Raw genomic sequence first — 27,733 nt, 5'->3', positions numbered from 1 at the left:
TGTGTGACTCTGACCTGCAGACTGCCTGGACCTCAAATCTCAGCCCTGCCACTAACAAGCCGTGTGATGCTGAGCAAGTTGCTTAACCTTTCTGTGCTGCACTTCCCTCATTAGCAAAAGCTAATCGCCCATACAGTTTCTAGTTCTCCACCTCAGGGCTGGCCTGATTTCCTCAGCTGTGAGTCAGGCAACCCAGAATCTCCCCCACAGGCTGCAATGTTGCTCAGAGAGCAGGTGGCTAAGCACGTTTGGGGCCGAAGCATCCCTGTCTCTCTTCTGTCTAGACAGAACTCTCCATGGTGTCTAGTCAAGCCTCCTTCTCAGTCTGGGATGCTAGTAGACACACCTCTCCCTAATGTGGATGATCTATGAACCTATCGGAGCACTTCCTGGGGGGCAGTCAGTAAGCACCTTCTTCCAGCAGACATTCTTTTGCTATACTCTACTTCACCCCGGAGTAAAAGGGTATCTCAGGGTTTCAGGTCCCACATGAGGTCTCCTGAAACTCCCATGGTAATTATAAGGGTTGGGAGTGTGAAGACACAAGGTGGAAGCCCAATCTTCAGCTGGAAGACTTTTGCCTTCCAATAGCTTCATCTCCAGGATTTAGTCCCAAGATGTTTGCATAGGGCCGTTCAGGATATCTAGTGGCCATACCCCAGGGCACTTGCAGCCTGCTCTATGATCAGACTTTAGGAGGTATTGACAATGCTTGCCACGGGTTGGGTGGGGAAAGAGCAGCAGGGGGTCTTTGTATTGGATAAGGAAGGGACTTAGGTTAACTTGGAGCCGGAAGTAAGGGAGGAAGCAAGAGTGTCTCAGACACATAGAAGTGGTAGTGAGCACCAGGAAATGAGAGGAACAGATGGGTGCAGAACAGTGCACAGGCCTCAGGTGTGGAGGTTCTAGAAGCAAGTGCAAGGGCCAGCTAGAAACACTATTTGAACAATTTAAATGTGATTCTTTCAGAGTAGAGAGTGGCACATGATAGGGTGGGGAGGGATGTGAGGACTTGTCTTCTGATTGGAGGCCAGCTAAGGCTCTTTCCGGACAATGTCATGGACAGGACAGAACAAAGGGGTGATTTCAAATATGGTGCGTACCCACGTGTGTACAGCCCAGTGTGTGCATCCTGCCATGGTTCTAGGCAGCCACAGTCTTCTCCATGCCTTCAGGTCTCTTCATTGCCTTGGTGCCAGGTGTAGAAGCTGGAGACTTTCCTAGCTGTGATCTGTTGAGTCTTTACGGGGCCACAACGCACAGTCCGTCAGAAGGAGAAACTGAGGCACTATTTCATAAAAAAGCCTGATGGAAGGAGATATCCTGGGCTCGTGGGGAGCCAGACACAGGTGTCCATAGGCCTGGTGACTTAACATAGAAGGTTGGTTTCTAAACTGGAATATTTTTCCTTTGTCTTGTAAAGCAAAGAGGGTGGATTGTACCCAGGAGAGCTATTTGGATGGGCATCCATTTTAATCTCTGTGTTTTAGGTGCAGATTGAGGCAGGTGCGGGGAGATTGGCTCTGTAGCTTGGAGGGACTCAGCTTCCCTTCACACGGTTGGTACTTGGAGAGCTGGGGTAGGGGAGATCAGGACTCAACAGGCTGGGGAGACACCTAATCCTTCATATCTGTCAAAGAGACAAGGAGGAAAGAGACTCAAGCCTGGGAAAGGGAGGAGGTGCCTAAGCTGGGACAGGAGGGAGGTGTCTAAGCTGGGACAAGAGGGAGGTGTCTAAGCTGGGACAGAGAGGAGGTGTCTAAGCTGGGATGGGGGGAAGTGTCTAACCTAGGACAGGAGGGGGGTGTCTAAGCTGGGACAGGACGGAGGTATAAACTGGGACAGGAGGGAGGTGTCTAGGCTGGGACAAGAGGGAGGTGCTTAAGCTGGGATGGGGGTTGGGGGAGGTGTCTAACCTGGGACAGGAGGAAGGTGCCTAGGGCAGGAAGGAGGTGCCTAAGCTGGGACAGAGAGGAGGTGCCTAAACTGGGACAGAGAGGAGGTGTCTAGGCTGGGACAGGGGGGAGGTGTCTAAGCTGGGACAGGAGGGAGGTGCTTAAGCTGGGACAGGGGGGAGGTGTCTAACCTGGGACAGGAGGGAGGTGCTTAGGGCAGGAAGGAGGTGCCTAAGCTGGGACAGAGAGGAGGTGTCTAGGCTGGGACAATGAGGGTCCAGGGTGCTGAGGAGGCCCCATGCACTCTGCTTCTAGGTATTATTTTGATCAATTATTTATTTATTTATTTATTTATTTATTTATTTTGAGACCTTTTCATGTAGCCCAGGTCAGCCTTGAGTTCCTGTTGACCAGGTAAGGGTACTTTTGCTAAGACAGGACATTGTAAGACAGTTGGTGGTGGGACAATAAGAGAAGACCATCCACCTCCAAGTGGTGCTGTCTTCTCTGCATTCCTTCTGACCTCCGTCCTTTGTCCCTGTGGTATCTCCCATTCTCTTTGACTGTAAGAAAAGTAGGATGTACAGAGTGGACACAGATGGCTTTGGGGGAGTGTGTGTGTGTGTGTGTGTGTGTGTGTGCATGTGTGTGTGATGTGCATGAGAGCACATGTGGGTGTGAGAAGGGTCAAAAGGGGTAGGGCTCATCGGCAGATGAGAGCACAGGATCAGAGAATTTCTGGACAGGGTGGTTAGGGTGAGGTCCTGAGTCAGCCCAGAGGATGCTCCATCAGACTCCTGTCAGCCTGCACAGCTGGAGCAGCAATCCTGATTGCACTCACTGAGGAGCCAAGAGCAGCCCAAGACGGAGTAAGTAAAGCAACGGAGGACCCAGGGGCTCTGTGGGAGGCCGTAGAAGCCAGCGATGCTCAGTCAGACCTGGCCTTACAGTCCGAGACAAGAGGAAAATGGAAGAGGGGGTGTCTTCATACCCGTCTTTCCCTGTCCCCCAGCCCATGCTTGATATTTCTGTCCCTTGAACCCTGTCATCTCAAAGCCACTGCTAGAGGCTGGAAATACCAAATAGAGACATTAAGGATGTGAGCACAAGGACTTACACGATCAATAGCACGCCCCACGGATATGGGTGGTGGGTGTCTGGTATCCCAAAGCAAGTGGTGGGTATCTTGTGTCCCAGGAGCCAGCCAGAGTGATGGGAAGGAGATCTCAGGTTCATAGACCCATAGAAGGAGGCAGGGAGTGCAGGTAGCAAGGGCTAAGCCAAGATGCAAATCTTATTTCTACTTACAGGTGCGCCCTTGGCATACCCTGGAAAGCAGTGGAATCCACAGGCTGGGCTCTGAGACAACAGAGGTAGGAGGTCCTGGAAACCCCCATTTGTTTTCTCAGCCAATCTGACATTCTGGGGATGAGAGGCAGGGCGTTGAGCAAGCTCTGGAGCTGGTGAGGGAGGGCCTGAGATAGGTAGGCAGCTCCCTGACTGTCATTGCTCCTCTTTGCTTCTCTAGACTCAAGGATACTCCTGGCTCCTGGTACATATGCCACTCCCAGAGAACTTAAGAACCTTCCTTGTCCCCAGCTTTCTCCAGGTGGCAGTGGGCCCCATGGTTTAAGTCCCAAAGGGATCCTCGGGAGCTGGCACAATTGCTTGCTGCCTACAACTTGGGCCTGATGTTCTTTGCAGGACACATATTCTGGGTGATGCAGATCTTCTCCTTTCTGAGGCATCTAAGGGGCAAATCAAACCATGGGTATCTACACAGAGCATTAGAAGGCCTTGGAGGGGGCCACTGTAGTGCCTGAAACTCTTTGTCATCTCTGGCCATTCCATCCCTGTGACCAACCTTAGTGAACTGTCTTAACCAGAAGCAGGGGAGTCAGGCAGCCAGTCAGCCCAATGTGGAAGTCACCATGCCCCTCGCCCGCCCCTCAACTGCCACTGCCATTTCTGCTTGCTGCTGCAAGCCCCTCCCAATCCAGAGCCTGCTGGACAGGCACCACGGGGCTCCAGTTTGTCTGTTGCTCCATGATTTATTTCTGTCTCTCTCCTAGGTTTCAAAGGCAGGGCCTGTGACTTGCTAATCTCTTTAAAGACAGGCCCTACCATGGGGTACCATGTGGGGGCAGTGCTACCTCACAGGACCTGAAATGTGCTCTAGAGAGAGAGAGAGAGCTTTTCATTGTACTGTGAGAGCCAGCCACTCTGCCAGCAGCCATTCCAATCCCCTGTAAACCGTCCCTCACCGGTGCCACATTCTTGTTCAGAATGCCCTGTAGCCCCCTTGGTTTCCATGACTCAGGAGTCAGGTGTTTTAACAGTGTGACTCGGTGCTCAAAACAGTGTTCACAAGGACAAGAGTTGAGCCATTCAACACAGCAGTCAACTAAAGGAACAAACTGCAGAAGCCATGCTCCCTAAACAGCCTCCAGCCTCTTCTAAAATCATGTCCTCTTCTTCAGTTCTGGTGGGTGGCCTGGCTTCCTAGGCAGAAATCGCCATCCACCTATGCATCCCCCACAAGCTCAGCCACACTTGGGTGCCGCATATTCTTTCTCCACCAGAAAGCGGTGTCTCCTCCAATGTGTTGAGGTTAGCTCTCCATTTTCAGTCTGCCTCTGACCTATAGTACATCTGCCGTTCTCTTGGCCCAAGTTTTGGAGGTTGGAAGGCATCTTCCACCTCCAGCCAAGCTTTGAGCTCCTTGTGGACTGGAAGAATGCAGATGCAAACTTAGGTTCACCTCAGCCCCGTAGTGTCCGGTGGAGTGCTCCTATAGTGTCACTAAAAGCTTTCTGACTTTGTGACTTGATCCTCACCTTTAGCCCAATCCTTCAAGGTCATAGCACCAGGCTTCTGGCTAACCATAGCTCCTTCTACTAGCCAATCAATTACAGTGATCTGGGGCTGGGACTGAGGCTGAGAACCTGTCAGGGAGCTGGCAGAAGTGATGCAGATTGAAAAAGTCGATTACCCAGGGGTCTTCAGAGAGAGGGCAGTAAACCAGCTCCCTTGGAGTTTTGCTGGTTTGGGTGTGACATGGAACTTTTCCAGGAATGGGGTGGAGTGCTCATTTTGTATGCGTAAACTGAGTTACAATATCTACCCATTAAAGGGAAGTTTTAGAAAGAAAATGGAACTAGATGATGCTTGGGCCCTTCCCACTGGGGCTGGCACAGCTTAGTCATAGCTAAGGGACAGTCATGTCATTATCGCTAGTGGTTCTATTTCAACCGGAAGCAGAGTGGAAGTCTCTGGATTGGAAAATCCAATCTGAGGGCTGGGGAAATGGGTGTCCAGCCCTGGGACCCGGCCAGAGCTTTAGTGGGAGTAAAACAACTACCCAGAAACAGCTCAACCCCAGGCTCTCAGCCTCTGCCCTGCAACTGACTACCCGGAATCTGCTTTGATTTTCTCTATTTTCCCCCTTTCTCCTTCCTTTAGGAGTTTTCAGGGTTGGCGACTGAACCTAGGGCATCTCACACGGACTCTGCCACTGAGCTACTACATCTTCAGTTCTTACTGTTTGTGTTTACTCTCTCAAGATGCTCTTACACTCACTCAAACAGGCTTTAAAATTTTAGTTCTCCTGCCTCAGTCTCCCCAGTAGCTGAGATGACAGGCATGGCTAAGAATCTAAGTTTTCAACACAAATGCAATCCTCCCACCAGAAAAAGGTCCGGCTTATCGTATTTGGAAGTCTCTTTGTAATCACACCAGGAGATTCTCTCCTTCTTTTGTAAGCTAACAGCCATTTGCCTGCAGATGAGTAGACATTGTGTGACTAGAAAACCCACAGAAGCAGCCAGTGTGAAAGGCTGACCTCCACTGGTTAGCCCTGTCCCCAGTAGGATGTAGTATCACTGAACTTGTCCTTTATGCCCAGCAGAGGGCGAGCGTGTGCTAGTGGTGCGATGTTCAAATGGCACTGAGTTATTTACAAAGTAAAAATCCTCCACCTGCTCCTATATGGAGTCTGTCAGGCAGGTCTGGGTGGCATTCCAGGGATTCAGGGCAGGCACCTTCCTCCAGCTGGATGGAGACACTTGGTCCCAGTCCCTGGCTCCTTGGGCTTCTCACTCTTCATCCATGCACCTGCATAGAGGTGGGTACCTCACACTCATTAGCAACTAGATCCTAGAGTAAATCGAAATGGAATTAATAAACAATTTAAATAGCAATATTGTGACAAAGATCATCAGACAGAAAAGCCATCTTTACATGTCAGTTGGGGTGGGTGGGAGCCCAGCTGGGGAACCCAGAGGGTCTGCAGGACCACGGAGCTAGATCAGATCAAAACTCATGTGTGGTAGTGTGGGAAGAAGGAGTCTCTTTCGTATGAACCTTTTACCCAGTTCATTGCGTGGGTCATGGGAGGCAGGATAACATGTCAGGAGGATCCTGGTCTCTGAAAACAGACTACTCAAGCCCTAGGTTGGCCACACATTAGCTGGGTGCCTTTGGACAAGAATCTAAACTTCTGGGGCCTCAGTTTCCCTATCTGTAAGGTGGAGGCCATGGGTGAACAAATTGCCAACTCTTGTGTATTGTTTCAATGATTTAAGATTCATATAACATGCTTGGCATACAGTAGGTGCTAAACAGATGCTTGGTTGCTGTCATTTTTCTTTTCAGCTTTTCCTTTAGTAAAACAAGTAAATCACCAGGCCCTCTCCAAAGGGGTATCTGAAGTTCCAGGAGACAAACTTGGAGAAAGAAGGCCCCTACAATGGACATCTGCTCTCCTCTCTCTCCAGGTCTTCCTTCTGTAAGAACCTGTATCAACTCCCCTTTCGGTTTATCTACTGCCATGGCGTCATGTTCTTCAACTGGTGAGCTGGTGTCCAGCACGTTCTGGCTGGGAAGGTAAGTGACATCCCTTAGAGGTTCAGGCCCTCATAAAGCAGATTTCTGCTTGGCAGAATGATAGCTTGGGAGGCCAGTGTCTCTGTGCCAGCATAGCTTGTCTCTGAGATGGCCCTTCCCTGAGGTCATGAGGTTAGGTCTTTGTTGCTCTTGAAAGCATCCTGGTTATCCCTCCTGAAGGCTGGGAAAGTGACTTTCCAGGAGCTTAGTCAATAGACCAGAGTGAGAGAGTTATCCATGCACTTACAGAGGATCCTGATTCCCGACGCCCCCATCAGGACCTTAGATGACTCATGCCAGATCTCAGATAGAACCTCAGTACAGTTGTTATCCACGGCATTGCAGGGGTGTGCCCAGCTGTAAGGAGGCTGTTACCCACTTCTCTTTGGGCATATGCCTTCAGAACTTGTACTGTAGACTGGCAGCCTGGGTCTCTCATAGGTCCTATCTATGGGGGAAGCATCGTTCTTTGTTGCTTGGGCAGGTGAGAAGGACCTGTTAGCTCCAGGAGCCTGAACTGACCCCAGCTAGGTTTTGGGTTATCCCTGTATCCTGATACCTGACCAGGAACAAGCCTTTCTTATCCCAGGGTCTTCTTTGGTCTCCTCACTTGTCAGAGTCTCAGCAGCTACCTCCTCTGTTCTCTGAATGAACCATAGTAAACAAACATGCTAGAGAACTTTTAACAGGTGCCCAGGTCTCATTCCCATCGTCTGCAACACAGGTGCCTCAGCCAGCTCACCCTTAAGCACAAAGATTCTGTGACTCCTGGCTGCTGATCGAACACAGAAGCCTAAGTGCATTGAGGCTTAGGGACCATCACACGCACATATTATAGGTGACACTATGAGATGCCCCTCACAGGGACTGAGAGTCTCTCGGTTTGCTACCAATGCTAGCATGCCCAAACTGGATGACACACGGGGTTAGCTGATGCAGAGAAGGGTCAGGAAGATTCTGGAACCATGGGCTAGGCCTTGACATTTTCCCTGAATGGTGGGAAATCTTCCTTCTTCTTGTAGACATGGTGTCTAGTCAAGGGACCCAGGGAAGGGTGTTGTCACTCCTAAGGATGATGTCTGATGTTCCTGCTCTCATTCCTCCTGTTTCTTTGTTCTAGAATCAGTTTGTGGCCAACACTACTCATGCGTTCTGCCATCTCTTTGCCAACTACCCCTTTCTGATGGACTCCAAAGCAACCATTGCTTCTCTGTGCATCTTGGCCTCACCATCCTTTTCTTCGACTTCCACCAGTGGGCATCCACAAGAGACTCTGGAAGGTGCCTAGATAAAAAGTAGAACCAGGGACTGATACTAGCAGAGCTGTTCTCATGGAGACTCTGGTAGAGGACAGCTTAGCAACCAGCAGATTCCTGGAATTGTAGTTCATTGAATGAATAATGTCCTCCCTTCTAGACTTGAGGAGGGATGAAATGGATTACAGCTTCACGCTTATTATTACTTCTCACATGGATTTGTAACTATTTGCTAACCTCCTGTTTCTGCTAGACATAGTTCTTTAATAGAAGGGACCGCCTTTTTTGGGGGGAGAGATTGCCTTCTTTTCAGTGGCTACTTACTGTACTTGGCACTTACCTCATCTCAACAAATGTGTCTCTAGGGCTTAGATTGTGCAACTGGTGGTCATAACCACTGGTAATGGACAGGCCTGGGTGTGGATGAAGCCAAGGATGACTGGCTATCTGACTTGCAGTGGGAAATTACTTGGTTTCTGATGTAGCGATGAATGGCTACCCCTCCCCCAGTCTCCCACACAGTTCTTGGCTCTCCACACTCTATATGTGTATCTCTGCAGTCCTATGGTTCCATGGTATGTTATTGGGGTGAGAGAAATGGCCATGTGCATGGATCAGAATTATCTTCTGTCAACATGTGGATTTCTCTGCTTTGTCCACTCATTTCTTCTGTCAATATTCACAAATAAACTTATCTAAAATCAATGGCTCTCCTGTCTCAATGGAAGACACTGGAGTCCACTAAGAACTTTGAATGTATATTGTACAGAACTCCTCTACAGAGAGATAGGGGGACTAGTGAGAAAGGTTGGTCTTTATTTAATTTCACATAGGAAAGTCTCCTGAGCCTAAACAGTGGGGCATGTCGGATGATGGCTTGGCCTGCTAGAGATGACCAGAGCTTGCATGAGAGACTTTGATCTCCCTGTGGATTTGCAAATAGCCCAGGAGGCAGAGCTGAGAGGTGGAAATACGAAATAACCAGTTAACTTTGAATTTCAGACAAGCAATGAATACATTTCACCATAAGTGTGTCACACAAGAAGTTTAGAATATATCTATACTAAAAAATATCCATGCAATTCAAAGTAAATAGAAATAGTAAACTTTTATTGGTTAAGTCTGGTAATCCTACACACACACACACACAAAAAAAAACCCACTACAAATTCCATTGACTAAGTAGGAACAAAAAGAATCCCAAGAGAGAGTTGACTGCCCAGAGAACACAAGAGGATTCAAAGTAAGGAGAGAAGCATTCTCCAGGTGCTGTGGATGGCCGCCCCAGCAGAAGGCACACACCCACGAGCCAGTAGAGAGGTTATTGTACTGGGATAGGAAGGGCAAGACACGTGTAGGTCTAGCGGTGGTTGGTCACACTAATGCTGGAGCCACATTAGGGTAAGCGTTGTCTCCCCAGGGCCCCTCAGCTTAGCATCAGCCCCAGGAGGAGGGGAAAGGAGTGGAGGTGGGGGTGGGGTGGGAGGGTACAATCCTGAATACAACCACTGCTTTAGAGTGGAATTCCTGGAGTCACTGCTCAGAGTCACTGTATTGACTTCCTGGTTGTCCCTAGGCCGCAGACTGCTGAGGACAGCAAGGGTGTCCGAGCCACCCCAGACCAAGCGTATGGCACAGCCATTTCTCCTGGAGCTTTCAATGGATATAGTACTAGCCTGGGGATGGACAAACCAGACACCTCTTCTCTTGCCAATGAGAGAAGCGAGATGCACAGAGGTTATGGAACTTCCTTGTTCATGTTGACCTAGAGTGTAAGTGATGGAGTGCGTCTAACACAGGCTTGTCTTCTTTTGAACTCTGTTTCCTGTGAGTGCTTGGACGGTCATGGGGTAAAAGGCTGAAGGGCTGAGTTCTCCTGAAGGAAGTTCCTAAATAAGCCGGAGCCTTTAGAACTATCCACCGTGAGATGAATACGGATGAGGCTGCTGTGCATCCTGGCAGCTGAGTTCGATCTTACTTCACAGTCTCACTTCATCTCCAGGGTCTGCAAAGTGCTCCTGCCAGTGGAGGAACATCTAGGGAGATTTATATTCATGCGTGCTTCCCTTCCTGAGCTGTGACCAGAATGCTAGAGTTGACCTGCAAGAGAGAGAGAGAGAGAGAAGCCAGCAGGTGGTGCTGTCTCAGTTAAAGAAGCAGGCCACCATGCCTTGGAAATGACCAAAGGGCTGTCATTCACCCATACTTGGACACGGGGCTTTTCTCCATTCAGTTTTTTCAGTTACTTAAGGTAGCCAAGAGCATGGTGGAAAAAGAAAGCTGGAACAAACCAGTAAGGGACTTCCTCTGGCCTTCGTTCCTTAGAAAGGCCCCAGCGACACTCCCACCATCAGTAGTAACTATGGCTCTGCCACTTGTCACTCAAGAAACCCCACACAATCTCCTTAGCTGACAGTACTCGGTATCCAGACCTATAAAATAGGATTACTTACAGTACCCTCTTCCCAGCATTGACTGTGCCGGCAGTAACATTCAGTTCTGATTCAGTTTACCTGGAGGCAAGGTCAGATGTAGAGGGTGATTAGTAAACTCAAGCTGCTTTACCTGTGCTTCTGATCCAGTGGCTGTGAATCCCGGGGGGGGGGTCCACAACCCCCTCCTTGTGTTACATGCCAGAGAGACCCATAGACCTCAGGGGAATTCATGCATTTACCTATTCAATCTAAAGGTTGCAGATGAAGAGATAGGAGATGCGCAGGACAAGGCATGGAGACTGCAGAGCGCACCTCAGGAACCCACAGGCCTTCAGTTTGCAAACTCCACGAACCGAGCTCTTTGACATCTTTATGAGGATTTCATTGTGTGGCCATAGCTGATGAAGTTGTTAGCTGCTGGTGACCAATGGGCCTTCTAGTCACAACCAGCTCTCAAGCCCCTCCTTAGTCCTTCCAGTGATAAGCCCCTATCTTGAAGCATCCTACAGGCTTTATCCTTCAAATCATTTATTGTTATGCTGAAAAATCCACCCTTTGGAGATTCCAAAGATCTTAGGGATTGCATTCAAGGACACTGAGATGAAAGCCACATCATGACCACACAGTTCAGGTCATGTATTCTACATGAACTTATATTCTACACCGACACCTGGGCTAACCTATAAACTCAATACTGTCTTTCCAATCTTATAAATGAAGGTTTACTTTATCTTATTCTCATCATGTAACTAGCAACCAGAAGTACCATTTGGGGAAGCTGCAGAGATGGCTCAGTGGTAAAGAACACATACTGCTCATGCAAAGGGCTTGAATTCCCAGCACCCAATCGGTCAGCTCAACTGTAACTCCAGCTTTAGGGGATCTGGTGTCTCCTTCTGGCCTTCAAGAGCAAATGCACTCACATGCAATACTGCCATATAGGGACACACGCGTACACACAGCTAAACATAAAAAATGTAAAAACCAGAAGTGCAAAACGACACTCCAGCCTTAGTCTTTTGTTTCATTCTGTTTAATTCCATGAAGTGACAACATCTCTTTCTCCTCATCTCTCTCTCTCTCTCTCTCTCTCTCTCACACACACACACACACACACACACACACACACACATACACACACACACTGACACACACAGACAAACACATACACACACACTGACACACACACACTGGCACATACACATACACACACTGACACACACACACTGACATACACACACTGACACACACACCACACACACACTGACACACACACTGACACACATACACACTGACACACACACTGATACACACTGACACACTGACACACACATACACACACACTGACACACATACACACTGACACACACACTGATACACACTGACACACTGACACACATACTGATACACACTGACACACACTGACACACACACTGACACACACACTGATACACACACACTGACACACACACCGACACACACACACTGACACACACACACTGACACACACTGATACACACACTGACACACACACACTGACACACACTGACACACGCACATACTGACACATACACTGACACACACACAGAGTGGGGGTGGCGGGAACACAAGCTGTCTTGAACTGTGAGATGCAGCTCACAGGGTCTGTAATTGATTTCCACTAATCTATTAGAACAATCCAGGGCTTCTGAAGGGCCATATAGATCAAGCAACCAGATACAGGGACTGTTGCCAGCTATTTCTTTGTTGGAAAAAGGTGAAGCCTTCTGAGACCTTCAGTGGGTGGTGGCTGGATGCCAGCCAACAGACTAAAATTCTTGGTCATGACTCTTAATATTGGATTCGTGCTCGTAGCATCAGCCAGCTGAAAATAAGTCAGTTATTCTCCCCAGATTAGTAAAAAGGAAACAGGGTAGGAGGGTGGGATTGATCAGTGAGCGGAGGAGTCGAGGGATAGGAGAAGTCAGACATTAAAATAGCAGCAAATGAGTATTGTGTAATTTCAAACAGTCAATAATGTCATGCTGAAAGTTGGCAAGTCCACTGAGATAATTGCCCTTCTCCCGATTAGCATCTTTATCAGAAAGAGGAATGATTGCTGTGGGTGAGAAGTCATGCTGCCTCTCATTTCATAGGAAGTAGTGGTAATGAGAGAGCAGGCTCCCAGTGTAGACTCTGTCCATGCACATAGCTTGAGGAGTATGCATAGGACCACAGAGTGTTTGTAGTTACTGTTCATCTTCCAGGAGGCATGGGGGAGACCACTGAGCTGGATCCTATGTGTCTGGGTTTGAAGCTTCAGGTTGTAGAGACTTTCTGATCCTTCCAGAGAGCAAACACTCACACATTTATGGACCGTAAGAGGCTGTTTGACAAGCCTACCTTTTATATCCCTTGCAGCTTTCCAAGTTCAACTGGGTATGCTCCCTAGGGTCAGAACCCATGAGTGTGCTGCTCTCTATGATAGGCGGTGCCTTGCAAATGTGAATGCAGTTTAAGGATCGTCAGTTATGAAAGATCTCGGGTGGAGTAAATGTGATCACATCCTCATAAGACAGAAGGTGATGACGGTGAGTCAGGGAAAGGGGTATAACAAAGGATGTGGACGCTGTCCATGGATGATGAAGTGAGCCATTAGCCCAGGAGTAGAGGTGTTTCTGAGTGATTGGAACAGACCAGAAAATGAATGATCCTAGACTCCTAAAAGGCATCTATCTGATCCGCTGAAAATTTGATTTTAGCTCAAAGAAGGTAATTTTGAACTTCTGGAATCTGGAACTGCAAAAGACTGAGTTTATTCTTTTGCTATAGCAGCAATAGAAAGCTCAGACTGCCTAGGAAGGCCTAGGGTAGATGATGTCAATTTGACACATGCTAAGATCATCAGAGAGGAGGGAACCTTAATTTAGAAAATACTTCCATAAGGTCTGCCTGCTGGCAAGCCTGCTGGGGAGTTCTTGATTAATGATAGATGTGGGAGGGCTGGACCCCCTATGGTAGTCCCGGATGGTATAATGGAGCAATCCATAGGCAGCAAGCCAGTAAGCAGCATCTCCATGCTCTCTGGTTCTGTTCCTGCCTCCAGGTTCTTGCCTTGAGTTCCTGCCTTAACTTCTCTCAGTGGTAGAGTTGGATCTGTGAAAGCAAACCCTTTCCTCTCCACGTTGCTTCTGGTCACCGTGTTGTATCTCAGGAGTATCTCAACGTTGTATCTCAACGAGTCTCTCTTACCCCATGCTGAAGCTGATACCCGGAGATCCAGTTTCCCCTATTTTCCACTAACCCAGGCGATCACATCTGCACTGGGGGGTCAGCACAGGGAGAGACCACTAATGACACCATCAGTCACTCCGGACAGCTAATGGACATTGATTAGGGTCAGGGGCTGCTTATTATAGTCAAAGGCACAGATTGACTCATGTCTGTTAATGTGTAGAGCTGTGATTTGTGAGACAATTGATACTGAGGGACCTATGGGAAGCAGTCTTTACATTGTCTTCACTCTGCCCAAGCCTGCTTCTATCTGGATCCCCCAACCCTCACAGAGGAGCATTCATACCCCAGCCCCAGCCCAGCCCACTATGTACCTCTAGACAGCAGAGAAGTATGTCTCCCCTAGTTTTAGTGGGTATGAGGCTCCTGTGAGAGCTTCCTCCAACACTACTTCCTGGGCCCATCTCCAAATAATCTAATGCAGTATGGGTGGAGTGGGCATTGGGAAACTGACTTCCCAGGAAGCATCCATTTGCATTTGGTATTGTTAGTCAATAAACCACGCTTTGAGCAGCATGGAGCTGACGGTCACCCCAGCTCAGCCTCCAGCTGCTTGGACACCATTGCTGAGCCTCAGTCGCTTTCCATGATCCAGTCCACATTTTGCCAAATCAGAATAAAGAAGATTTGCCTTGATAGGCACACTGAGAAGAAGTAAACAGTATTGCCTATGAACTGGGTACCGCCCTCATGTTTTTCCCCAGGCTTAGAATGAAGGCTAATTATACAACAGCCAAAACATCTCACCTGTGCTTAGCTGCTTTTAAATAAAATGACTCTCTTATACATCTTGATAGCCTCACCTAGAGTCAAAAGCATATGAGATGGGCTACAACGGGCTGGAAAAAGCCCCTGAATCTAATATTCCAAATTCACGCCTTTGGTCTCAGCCTTTTGGAAGAGTGTTTAACAATATGAATTATAGTTGGAATTGGGAAATTAAAAACACAATTGCATCAGTTCTAACCGGAGACAAAAGAGAAACTATCGGTTAATAATCTCACAGAAGAGTTTCATGTGCTGTGATTAGACCGCTTGGGAGAGGAAAAGCAGGACGTAAGAGAAGAAGAGAAATCCTGGCAATTCAGCTCCAACCTGCAGCTTGTCAATGGAGGAGGGACAGCCACGGGAAGCCTAGGAGAAAGCAAGACACCCACGTGACTCACCAAGGCAAGCTGTTCTGTGAACTTCCCAGCTACTGTATATTTAGGTCACATTACACTCTGTTTGTCCTCTGAAAATGCACCGAACCCATTAATGAATTTATTCTGCGATTATCACTGTGTAGGGAGGTCAGAAAGGGAGGAGGGATGGGGGAGGGAAAAAGCCAGGCTCCAGATGTGAACCTTAATTTGTGAATGGCCTCACTTTAATCCGTCTAAACAGGAATCTGGGTCAATGTAAGCATAATCTGTTTTCCCTCTCCCCTCTCCCCCTCGCCATGCTCCTTCCATGCCCACCCCCACTTGTTTCCCACCTTCCCATTGGTGAGGGAGAGCCCTCTGTCTCCAGCATGTACACATTGGACGTGAGTGAGTGTGTGTGTGTGTGTGCGCGTGCGCGTGTGCTTTCTTTCCTTCCACTTGTGTGCATTTTCAAACAGGAAAGGGAGGCCACTTTTCCAGGGCTCCCTTCCAGGGTGTTGGATTGAGAGGCAAGTGAAGGGGGAAAGGCTGGAGAGAAAGGAAACCTTCTCCCCTCTCCTCGTTTTATAGATGGCACATGTGGAGGAGGGAAATGTGTCCGGGACAGAGGATTAGGCAAGAGATTATCACCATTCACTCAGTTATCAAAGACTGCATGATCTTTGTAGTAGGATAGCATGGAACTGTCTATTTTACAAAGTCAGCAGTAAGACTCAAACTACTGAGGACCCACTGATCAACTTCTCTATTTATTTGAAAAGGAGAAATGCTTTGGTAGATTTTTTTAAACAGATTTTTTTTTTTTCACTTCCACTGGGCTCTCACTGGTCCGGACAGAGAAATCTCAAGGTTGCACCGCCTTCTCTAGACAGCTCCTCAGAAAGATTTTCATCAAAGGGTTTAAAGCAAATGGAGAAGCCATCCCCAGTCTGGGTGTGGCTGTGTCCCTGATCCAGAATGGATAATGGGTTTGTTTAATGGAGGTTTTGAACGGAGGAGAAATTGAAGGATGAGGGGCATATGTGTGAGAAGGATACTGTGGAAGAGCTTCTTCCTAAGGTGATCAAAGAATGAGGAGGAAGCTGCCCGCCCCAAGTTGCATCTCTGTTTGCCTGCAAGATCTGCAGAGCTCGCCCCACAGCAGTCTCTGGTCCGTGCCCTTTGAATAGAAGGGTTGGAAGCAGCCTGAGCTTGTGCTGTCTGATAGCTTCCTCAGTCTGTTTGCAGGCTGTGGTCATGTAAACATTTCTGATGAGGGTCTCTTGTGCACCACCCCTCCACAGTGGCAAAGCACAGTTGATACCTTGTGTTGCAACTAGAACCAGGTGTTATTTCTGTCCCCTCTGTCTATTTAAAATTTGCTCAGTAGTTGAAGTGTTCTCCTGTCCTAGGTGAAAATGTAGTTCTCTATGGTTGGGGCTATATCATATATTACTATAATAACATTATATTAGCATAATACGCAGTGACTACATCTCAAACAATAGGAAATGAATTGCATAATCCATCACCCTAATTTGTCATTTTACCCATAATGTTGTTTTTATCCACAAAATTGATGTGGCTTATTTGGTAATGGATAATTTAGTAATATATAACCTGAGCTAGGGTCAGAGCAAACCTAATTTACTCTTTGCCCTATTTGGTCATCTAAATGTCTCTTACATTTATCAACTCCCCAGTCACGTGGGTGCTAGCTATTGTTAGAAATGACCTTTGCTTCTGTCCCTCACTTTTCTCTTTCTCCTGACCCAGTTGCTGCTTTCTTCTTAGGTCAGCTGCAATCAATGTGTCTTCATTACAATTTACAGCACAGAGCTTGCATGATGTACAGTTTCGTAAGAAGCCAGAAGTTAGCAAGCATGGCCTGGTTCAAATTCTGTCTTCAGTGCTTGCTCTCTCTCTCTCTTCTTCTCTCTTATTTACCTATTTATATATTTACCTGTATATTAATACATTATAGATAGGTATATAGATAGATAGATAATAGATAAATGGACAGATGATCAGTAATGTGTGGTTGAAACCAAATGTAGGTGCTCACATGCACCTTAAGCATAAAGACAATGATGTATTCTAGAGGAGGGGCTGGGAAGTGAGGAGAGGGATCTAAATCAAGCATGGGAGAGATGAATTATAGGCATATAAACACATTTGCTTCAACGGAGACACAAGAGATGTATCTAAGTGTGGAGGAAAGGCCCCACTGCTCTGGGGCTGGGGAAACCATTAAGACAAGGCCTGTCTGCTCTTCATAAACTGGCTTTCATCTACCTGACTGACCAGTCTCTTAGAACCCTTCCTCAGTCTGCTCTGTCAGTCCCATTAGCTTTTTTTTTTCCTGGTCCTCAAGTCAGCCTGGGATTTCCTCTCTGGAGTCTGAGGTCATAGTCTCCCTTCCACCTAAAGAGCCCATGTTCCGCTCAGCACCTCACGGAAGCCTCTTCAGGTCCAGCAGGAGCACAGGGCCTACTGTTCTCACAGCGCCCTATGTTCTGTGAGGAATCTCTCCAAGTTGGAATTAAATAAGCAATGTAAAATTAAGTGCCAGTGCGTTTTGTCTTTCTTGGGGTGTTACGCTAAAGGGTTGCAGAGGAGGTTTGCCTTGGTTGTTAATATATTACTTAGACCCTGGAGAAATAGCTTGCATGTAGTAGATAATTAATTAATAGTTCATTATCTATTAATTAATATTTATAATATAATAAAAAATTTAAAAATGAATAGTTTTCATTTAGCCATTCCATGTAGCCTAGGTTAGCCTTGAACTGTCTGTGTAGCTAAGGGTGACCTCTCAAATTCTTGTTCTTCCACCCTCTACCTTTCAAGTACTAGAATGCAGTTGCTATCACGTCTGGCTTAGTAAGTGTTTTTGTAAGAGAAAGCCTTGCTATGTAGCCCAAGTTACCCTCAAACTTTCAGTCATACATCCTTTATCTTCCGAGTACTGGAATTAATGAGTGATGGACCCTCCCATTCTCGGTTCCTAATTAATAATGGATCAACCAAGTTGGCATTTAGTATACTTTCTTCTCCGACTTTTGCTGTCCCTTCTCCTGTAGCCCCAGTTCCCCTTCATTGAAACGTCGTTCTTAGAACTTCTCCTCTCTTTATTTCTGTGCTCTTGCCAAGGCTTCCTCTGGTCTTCTAGGGCCAGTCTTATGAATTCACCCCTTTTCCTTCCCCTCTGTACATTTTATTCTAGGGGGAATGATGAGGTGCTGCAAATAAGTCCTGGGAGAGACATCATTAGGATCCAATCTGAATGTGGTTGCTACTCCAGAGTGTGACTTCCATACAGGTACATCAGCGCCACATCAGCACCACCCAGGAGCTTTGTCTAAAGTTGCAGTCTGAGATTGCGGCACCTCAGAGTCTGCAGTGCTGCGAGAGCATCCGTTCCTGACAGATCCGTAAGTGGAAAGAAGAGCACCCTCACTCGCTGCAGTCATATGGTGTGGACTTGGGAGTGGTGTTAATGGACAACAGCGATGCGATGCGAATCCACATTCTGAGGAACAACGGCCTTGAGAGCACGGTACTCGGCTGTCACTTGTGAAAGGAGATGTGAGAATCTCTTAGGCAGGAAGAGTCAGGCTGCAATGCCAGTCTCCTTCTTGCCAAGTCTTGGCCAACTCCTTGGTGCCCCAGAGCAAAGACTGTTAGCAGAATTCGAGGTTTGGGTGCATAGACCAGATTGTAATGATCCTGCTGGGGTTGTCAGCTAACTGCCCTTTCAGTCAGCTAAAACCAAAGGTCTTTCATGACTGGAGGGCTCAGCAGTTTGCCTGTGTGGCTGGCACATGTGACAACTGAAGGCAACTCAGCAGGATCTCTGGGGGAGCGTCTAAGTGTGTATGAAACAAAATTAGAATGAAGGAGGCCTGACTAATGTGCTTATGTCTTATCTTCTTATTCTGCCAGGAATAGGCTTCTCAAAGGTCCCAGGAAGACACGCTCCAGAGAACTCTCCCCCTAGGGAACTCAAGGGTGGCTCATATGAATCAATATCCATCTTCGTTTGCACAAGATGCACCATTCTGCGACAAGATATAGGGCCGTGCATCCCTGACCTCACCCACTATGATCCCAGCAGGGAGCTACCTAACTCCCTGGGAAGAGGAGGCTGCAGGTTTTAGGCAGCAGTGGAAAACTTACCTAGTAGGTAGGTATAAGGTCCTAGGTTAGCTCCTTGACTCCTCAGTAAAGGAAGAAGTAAAGTAAATAAACCAGGGCCCTGTGGAGTGGAGAGTGCAAGGTGGTAAGGCTAGCTGCTGACACCTCAGGTCAGCTGTCACATCCACACTCCATCCTCTTCCTTGCATATCTGCAAACACCACGTTCATGAAGTCACATGCAGCCAAATGTCTCCATGCGCCTAGTTCCCACCAACCTTCTTGTACATATCCAGGAATGAAATCACATCCCTCTGCATTTTCAGCGGCAACACAAGTGTCTGTGGCCCTTGCTGTTTCAACAAATGTTGTCTCAAGTTTCCAAAGCACCTATATTTGTAAACTCATTCACACACAGTAGGTGGTGACACTCCTCGGGTAGAACCTCAAACAATATGCAGGAAAAGACAATGGACAACATAATCAGACACTCAGAATTACAGTAACTTTCCAGCAATGTGAAATCCAAAAACATCTGGAGGAAGCTGTATCTAGAATTGCCCGACACACTTTGAAAAATCCTCCCCTTAGCTTCTGATGACCATGACAGCCCCAGAGACTATAGACAAGGGTATAGTATAGGGGAAACCTGGCGTCCCAGTCTACAACTCTATCTTTATCTTACTCATTCTTCTGTCTTCTGCAATGGAAGAATGTCCTCAGGCCAGATGTGGGGAGGGGAGAAAGAAGCAAGCTCCCCAACCGGGGTAACTTGGGTTTGAATTCCAGCATTGATATTTTCTAGTTCTGTGGCCATATACAATGTAGTCAATCTACCTGTGCCTGAGTTTCTTTGTATGTTGAAGGTAGTAGTAGTAGTTACTTACAAAGTACGCTGATGCAGGAACACACAAGTCAAGAATGACCTGGACATATCAGCAACAAATAAGTCCCTCTCACAGCCTCCGCCTCCTTCTCTTTACACAGGTCTCTATGCAGTCACTAGCTTAGAGCTTTTCCATGCACAATTATTCTCCACCAGGATTTATTACCCTCTCATTCCTCATCGTGCATTTTATGGAAAGAGGATTAGGTGAGGAGGTTGGAGGGATGGTGAAGAATGCAGAGTCAGGAGACCAGACAGCTTCTGTCTTGATGAGGCTCCTCCTGGGTCCATACTAACAGATCAGATCACCAATGTCTGGATGATGAAAAACAGGCTTGGAGGGGGGGTGCTGTGAGGTCTCAGTTGCCTGCCTTTCAATGGGCTTGTAGATAGATTAAAAGAGTTATGCACTTGTGGCACACGCACACATACACACACACTCACACTCACACACAAACACACAGACTCAGAGTTCACCAGTCCCCTACAGTACAATTTTTTCCCAAAGAGAGAGGCTGTTAATCTATAAAGCAGTGGTTCTCAACCTGTGGTTCACAATCCTTTTGGCAAACCTCTATTTCCACAAATATTTACATTACACTTCAGTAGCAAATTCCATCTACGTTACGATAACAATAGCGAAATCACAGTTATGAAGTAGCAACAAAAATAATTTTACAGTTGCGGGATCACCACAACAGGAGGAACTGTACTAAATGTCGCACACAAGCAGCATGAGGAAGGTTGAGAAGCACTGCTTTAGAAGAAAAACATCCAGGGCACTCTCTTCTTTAATCTCTCATACTGGAACTCAGCTAAAAGCCGTTCTCTCCCATCTAAACAGTTCCCACCCTCTGGAGTCCCCTGGCTTTCAGCGCATTCCCAGGTGATCTGAGATCCTGAAGCTATTCTCATCCTGTTGCCCTGGGAGTTTTCAGCACTCCTGGTACAACCTGTTCCTCGCTCCTCTCGCTCTTTTCCTCCTCCCCTTCCTGTCCTTGCTGCAGGGGCCCCAGCTGAACCCTCCAGAGAGACACTCTCTGACTACGTCCCCAGAGGAGAAACGGGAGGGGGAGGAGGAGAGGAGGGAGCTACAGAGGGCGGAGGCCGGGGAGCTCAGCCAGAGAGGGGCTGCTGGAGGTTGCATCTGCTGGAAGGAGGTTTTTCTGCTGCCTGGTAACCAGCTGCCAGAACACTGAGAAGGAGAGAGAGAGAGAGGCAGGGGGCAGGGGCAGCCGCTTCCTGACGTCAGGACCAGCCAAGGGGGGATCCGGCCAGCTACCCCAGCCAGCCTAGAGCCAGCGGGGACCCTGGGCTGGAGAGGAGATCCAAGCGAGACGCGGAGCGTGAGTTGGTGGTGTGGGAACCGGTTGTCTGGGGCGCAGCATGCCCCGTGCCCCTGGGCCATGGAGATCTCCCTGGTGCCCCTGGAGAATGGCAGTGCCATGACCCCCAGAGGAGGAGGGGAGGCAGGAGCAAGCTGTGTGCAGACCCTCAGGGGAGAGTGTGGGTGCCCTCCGACGGCTGGACTCAATAATCAGTCCAAAGAAACATCACCGAGGGGGCGCGCCACGCACGAGGATGTGGGCCAGGGTGGGCGGCCTTTGCCCCCTATGCCTCAGGAACTGCCACAGCCTAGAAGGCCATCTGCTGAGGATGAGGAGGGAGAAGGCGACCCTGGCCTGGGCACAGTGGAGGAGGACCAGGCTCCTCAGGACTCAGGGTCATTCCATCACCAGCGGGTCCTCATAAACATCTCAGGTTTGCGCTTCGAGACACAGCTGGGCACCCTGGCGCAGTTTCCCAACACCCTCCTGGGAGACCCAGCCAAGCGCCTGCGCTACTTCGACCCCTTGAGAAATGAGTACTTCTTCGATCGCAACCGGCCCAGCTTCGATGGCATTTTGTACTACTACCAGTCTGGGGGCCGCCTGCGCAGGCCGGTCAACGTCTCCCTGGATGTGTTTGCAGATGAGATCCGCTTTTACCAGCTGGGGGACGAGGCCATGGAGCGCTTCCGGGAGGATGAGGGCTTCATCAAGGAAGAGGAGAAGCCCCTGCCCCGCAATGAGTTCCAGCGCCAGGTATGGCTTATCTTCGAATACCCAGAAAGCTCTGGGTCTGCAAGAGCCATCGCCATCGTGTCGGTCTTGGTCATTCTCATCTCTATCATCACTTTCTGCTTGGAGACTCTGCCTGAGTTCAGGGATGAACGGGAGCTGCTACGCCACCCCCCAGTGCCTCCGCAGCCCCCAGCCCCTGCCCCAGGGGCCAATGGCAGCGGCTCTGGTGCCCTTTCCTCTGGCCCCACAGTGGCTCCGCTCCTGCCTAGGACACTGGCTGACCCATTCTTCATTGTGGAGACCACATGTGTGATCTGGTTCACTTTTGAGTTGCTTGTGCGCTTCTTTGCTTGCCCCAGCAAGGCAGAATTCTCTCGGAATATTATGAACATCATTGATATTGTGGCCATCTTCCCCTACTTTATCACCCTGGGCACCGAGCTGGCAGAGCAACAACCAGGGGGCGGTGGTCAGAATGGGCAGCAGGCCATGTCCCTCGCCATCCTCAGGGTGATCCGCCTGGTCCGGGTGTTCCGGATCTTCAAGCTCTCCCGCCACTCCAAGGGGCTGCAGATCCTGGGTAAGACCTTGCAGGCGTCCATGCGGGAGCTCGGGCTGCTCATCTTCTTCCTCTTCATTGGAGTCATCCTCTTCTCCAGCGCTGTCTACTTCGCAGAGGCAGACAATCAGGGGTCGCACTTCTCCAGTATCCCAGATGCCTTCTGGTGGGCAGTAGTTACTATGACCACTGTAGGCTATGGGGACATGAGGCCCATCACTGTAGGGGGCAAGATTGTGGGTTCCCTGTGCGCCATAGCTGGGGTCCTCACCATTGCCCTGCCTGTGCCCGTCATCGTCTCCAATTTTAATTACTTCTACCATCGGGAGACAGACCACGAGGAGCAGGCTGCCCTGAAGGAAGAGCAAGGCAACCAGAGGCGGGAGTCTGGGCTGGACACCGGAGGTCAGCGGAAGGTCAGCTGCAGCAAGGCCTCCTTCTGCAAGACTGGGGGTTCCCTGGAGAGTTCTGACAGTATCAGAAGGGGTAGCTGTCCTCTAGAAAAGTGTCACCTCAAGGCCAAGAGCAACGTGGACCTGCGGAGGTCCCTGTATGCCCTCTGTCTGGACACTAGCCGGGAAACAGATTTGTAAAGAGAGATCCGGGCAGACTGGCAACAGTGGAGCTGGGAACAGGGGTGCCCCTTGAGCCTGGGCATCTGCTTTACACCACAGAGTATTTAAGCCCACTTGGTCACCCACCAGTGTCTGGATGCTTTCCTTTGCTCTTTCACCCTTCCCACATCTCCTGCCCTCTAACTTCCCCATTTTCCCTCCTCTTTCCATAACACCAAGGGTCACCTATTTTTAAGAAGTATCGCATTCCATGACGCAGGAGCCATTGAAGTGGTGAGCATTTGCTGTAAGATTCATAGCCAGCTTTCTAGACCCAACAGAGGGATAACTCAAGCAAAATTGACTTTAAATAGCTCAGATCCCAAGAGAGTCCAAAGCCCTCCCCATCCCTGTGTTCCAAATTTACTTTACATGTGATTATATTTGTGTATGGGCAAATATTATTTTTCGGCTGATGAGTGCATTTTGTGCAGCAAGGCACATGATGAATATTTCGGTGTGTTCTTAAGATATACTTTTAATTGTGAAAGTGTTGGGGGTCATCATTTCCGGGGACACTCAGGGACGGGGACCCTGAAGGGGTTGCTCGGGTTTGTGCTCCCAAGCCTCTCATTGTTCTGGGATGTGCTATTCATGTTTTGTATCTAGGGTAGAGAATGATCTAGAAGAGAAGCAAACTTGATTTTTTTTTTATTTTCCTTAAACATATCTTGTGACTTTCTTCATAGAAGCATTTTAAGGATGTTGGAAGAAGGCTTTTGAGAATTCATTCTTTTCATTTTGATAGCAGGAAATAAAGTGTGACTGTGTTGGGCAGGCGCTAGTTTGTCTACTGCTGAGGGTACACCAGGTGAATGAGTGAAGTCTGCCACTTGCTGTCTGGTTTGAGTGCAAATGCTCTGACGGGGCTAGACAATGCAGGGAGCCCAGCATCACTCCTTCCTTTATCTCCTCTTCTCCCCCAGAAGGGGATCACCTTCTCAGTAAATCTCAGTAAGGCTAAGTGCAACCTCTCCCACTGAGGCCTCACCTGGCAGCCCAGCTAGGAGAAGAGGATCCGAAGGGAGGCAACCAAGTCAGAGATTGGGAACTCACATGAATACCAAGTCGCACATCTGCTACAAATGTGTCGGACACCTAGTTCCAGTATCTGCATGCTCCTCGGTTGGGGTTTCAGTCTCTGTGGTCCCCATGGTGACAGGTTAGTCCAGCATCCTCTTTTTGGTAGATCTCCCTGAGCTTAAACAGAGGTTCTCAACCTCTAGGGGGAGACGCCTTTGGGGTAGATCATATATCAGATATCCTGCATATCAGATATTTACATTATGATTCATAACCACAGCAAAATAACAGTCGTGAAGTAGGAACAAAATAATTCTATGGCTGGAAGGGGCCACTACAACATGAGGAATGGTATTAAAAGGTGGGAGCTTTAGGAAGATTGAGAACCACTGGCTTAGAAGGGTCATAGATGGGTTGATTGTGTCTAGGCTGTGCGTGGTGTGGGTGTATTACAGTTAGCACAGACTCTAGAATTGGGGCAAAGGGAAAGAGGTGATGAGCCCCACCCTGCGTCTGTCCTTTTGTGGTCCCAGGCTCTGGGCTTCTCAAGGTTGTCTCCTTTACTGTAGGTCCCAAGTCTGCCTTGTTCATTGTTCAAGGGAGCTCAAAGAAGCAAGCTGGATGCTCAGAGACAAGCCCTTTCAAAGGATCACAGTCTGGTGAAGGTCACTCAGGGAAAATGCCTGGCTGTTCACTACAGGAGCCATGTCTTCATGGTGGGGGGTATGGAAAGGTTCATTGTTCTGGTTAAAGGACAAACTGTGGGTTCACTCCCATAATCCTTTGGCTCAGAATGAATCTCTTTGTTCCTCTTTCAGCTGGGTGGCTTGTGGCATAATCCCACAGCAATTTCTCTCTGGGTTCCTGAGCTGTCTGGATTCCTGCTGTTGCTTTTTATACTGAATACAGGCTGGTTGTTCTACAGCCTGGCCAGGGAAAGCATCACTGGTCCAGCCCTGGGGTTTGTGGCTGGGTCTACCTATTTAATCCACTAAATTTAAGTCTAAGGATTGTGGATTTAAATAAGACAGGATAGAATAAGCCAGTGTCTGAATACCCATAGTCATTTCTACTCAAGAACTGTCCTTATAATAGCAGATCTACCGGGGAGACAGGAGGACCAGGCAGCCTGGCTGCTGGTTTTCAGTGCAGACTAAAGCTTAGGTACAATGGGCAAGAGACCCTATTGATTGACAGTTTGCAGTATGCTGAAAAGCAGGGCACTTGCCACAGCCCTGCTCCATGGAGTCGCCTCTGACCTCCGTGTACGCCTTGAAAGCTGGTGATTTGGCACTGGCCTGGGAACTAGATCTGAGGGGTAACCCCTAAGGCTCTGCCTTCCTTGCAAAGCAAAACAGGTAGGCAGGATTAAGTGAGGCAGACCGAGCTGCCCTCAGGACTTAGATTCATCCAGGGGCTTGATAAGGTATTGGCCCATTTATAAGGGACTTCATCATTAGATTGTCCAGGGAATGGGCACACTGTTCCATGCATGCTTAGGGACCGAATGGAGGAACTGAGAGGGCCAGACTGTGGGGGGAGATATGTTAACTCGGGACTACAAAAGAGACCAAGATTACTTAAGGAGACTTCCCAGTCTCCGTGTTCACCCTTCCATCCCACACAGCAATGACAGGGGAGCAGCCACTAAGAAGGCTTGCACGAGGCTGTTCAAAGGAGCTCACTGTCCCTGTTCTTCTGATTCTGGAAGTTGCTGCAGTCACCCAGCCCACCACTGTGGTTTGCCTTGTGCCTCAGTGACCAGGAAAGCTGCCTGAGGTCCAGTGATCAGGAAAGCCGCCTGGGGTCCAGTGACCAGGAAAGCTGCCTGAGGTCCAGTGACCAGGAAAGCCACCTGAGGTCTAGTGGCCAGGAAAGCTGCCTGAGGTCCAGTGACCAGGAAAGCTGCCTGAGGTCCAGTGACCAGGAAAGCTGCCTGAGACCAGGAAAGCCGCCTGAGGTCCAGTGACCAGGAAAGCCGCCTGAGGTCAGCCTGTTTCTAGGCTGATTCTGCTGAGGAGCTTTTCCTCTCTGACCCCTCTCTTTCCTGTCCTTGTTTTTCCTCACGCTTAGCCTTGGAGAAGGGAAATCAAGTGGCTCCAGTCATGCTTGCATTTCCAGATGTTTCCTCCTAGCTCCCACAGCAGGAAACCTTTGCCTTCTGCATTGCTAAGTGAACACAGAGCTTTGGGTTGTGCCCTGGGAGCTGAGCAAGGCAGGCATCCTCCCCTCTCTTTTTTACTGTTTATGTTTTTTTTTTCTTCTATATCTTCTGTGGGTTTGAGAAGAATCCTTGACTCTCTTTAAAAGCCCCAGCTCCTTGGTTGGCCCTGCTGGGGATGCTCCCCAGAGGAGTTTCAAAGAGTTCAAACTGCAGGCCCCTGAGGACTTCTCCATGGGGTTTGTATTGCACTATTCTGTCTGATGCAACTCTGTCTGGTTTGGGGTGGATGGAGCAGAATTTCTTTGGGGAAGGGACACCTCGCTTTGAGTAGCCTCCACAAATGGCACGTTTGTTTGTAATGGAGCTTGTTCCTGGGGGCAGGGTGGAGGTGAAGTGATCTTTTCTCTCTGTTGTAGGCCTACTCTCTTCCAACGGTGGTGTGGGGCACTGGGAACAAATGTCCGAACACCCAAGGCTCCCAGACTCAGGGAGAAGGGTCAGTTAGTGTAAAACAAGCAAGCTCTACAAGACTGTGAGTGATTAAGTACCTCCTAGGGATAACCAAATGGAAGGTCAAGCAAGGGTCAGATGGAGTTTGGGCTAGGCCACGGGGGACCTTCTAGAGACCTCAAAGAGGAATTCCAGCAGTGGTCTAAAGGGAGTCCCTGACCTATGTCTGTCACAGTCCTTCGAAGTAGTGTCTTGACTTAAGGCTGAGGGCCACAGTGCAAGCTCCAGTCTTGCTAAAGAGAGTTCAGAGGGAGGTCAGCAGGCTCAGCAATGGTGGTACTCATTGGCAACATTTATGAAAGGGACCAGTTTGAGCATGTTTGAGGTGTTGTAGGCTGTGGCAAAATCTATCTTACTGTAGGTCTTTATATAGCCATTTAAAATATAAACCTTTACAAGTGTCAAATCTGTCTCTGCTGGAGAGTTGTACACTCTTGTCACTTTGGCTTAGCTGTCATGACGAGTTGCCTCTTGGGGGTTTCATCAGATCCATGATGCCCAGAGCAGTTCTTCTGATGTCCCTGTATTCAGCTTTATGCATCACCACCAATGCAAGGTCCCGACGTGGAGAGGGCAGCGCACTGGCAGTGCTGTGCTCAGAAACCATGTTTGGAGAGACCTAGCTTTCTCCTGACACTTAGTCACAGTCAGCTTTGGCCACTTGTCTGTGGGGCAGCTTGATCTGTGTTTAAAGGAGGAGGGAGACGATGTCACACATCCTATCCAGGGTTTTCCTTAAGCTCCCTGTGGAAGGCTGCAGCCTATGAGAGCACAGAACCCTCCTTCTGGCCCTTGACACACACAGACAGCCCAGGGGATGCTCTTCAGTGACCTGTGGAGACTTTTTAAATGCATGCATATGGAGGGGGCAGGCGGGAGGGAGGGAGGGAGGGAGGGAAGCAGGGAGGGAG

At 48.7% G+C, this 27,733-nt stretch overlaps 1 protein-coding gene across 1 annotated transcript; it reads left to right on the top strand.

Moving 5' to 3' along the window:
- Nucleotides 1-20,901: 20,901 nt before the first annotated feature.
- Kcna5 (potassium voltage-gated channel subfamily A member 5) lies at nt 20,902-23,902 on the top strand. Its single transcript, XM_031380978.1, has one exon. It carries the CDS (start codon nt 21,296-21,298, stop codon nt 23,102-23,104), a length of 1,809 nt encoding a protein of 602 aa, XP_031236838.1. The 5' UTR covers nt 20,902-21,295; the 3' UTR covers nt 23,105-23,902.
- The last annotated feature ends 3,831 nt before the right edge of the window (nt 23,903-27,733 follow it).

Source organism: Mastomys coucha, unplaced genomic scaffold, assembly GCF_008632895.1.
Source record: "Mastomys coucha isolate ucsf_1 unplaced genomic scaffold, UCSF_Mcou_1 pScaffold20, whole genome shotgun sequence".
In the NCBI taxonomy this organism is placed as follows: Eukaryota; Metazoa; Chordata; class Mammalia; order Rodentia; family Muridae; genus Mastomys; species Mastomys coucha.
Note: the sequence above shows the minus strand (reverse complement) of the source record. Positions and strands in the feature narration are given on the sequence as shown.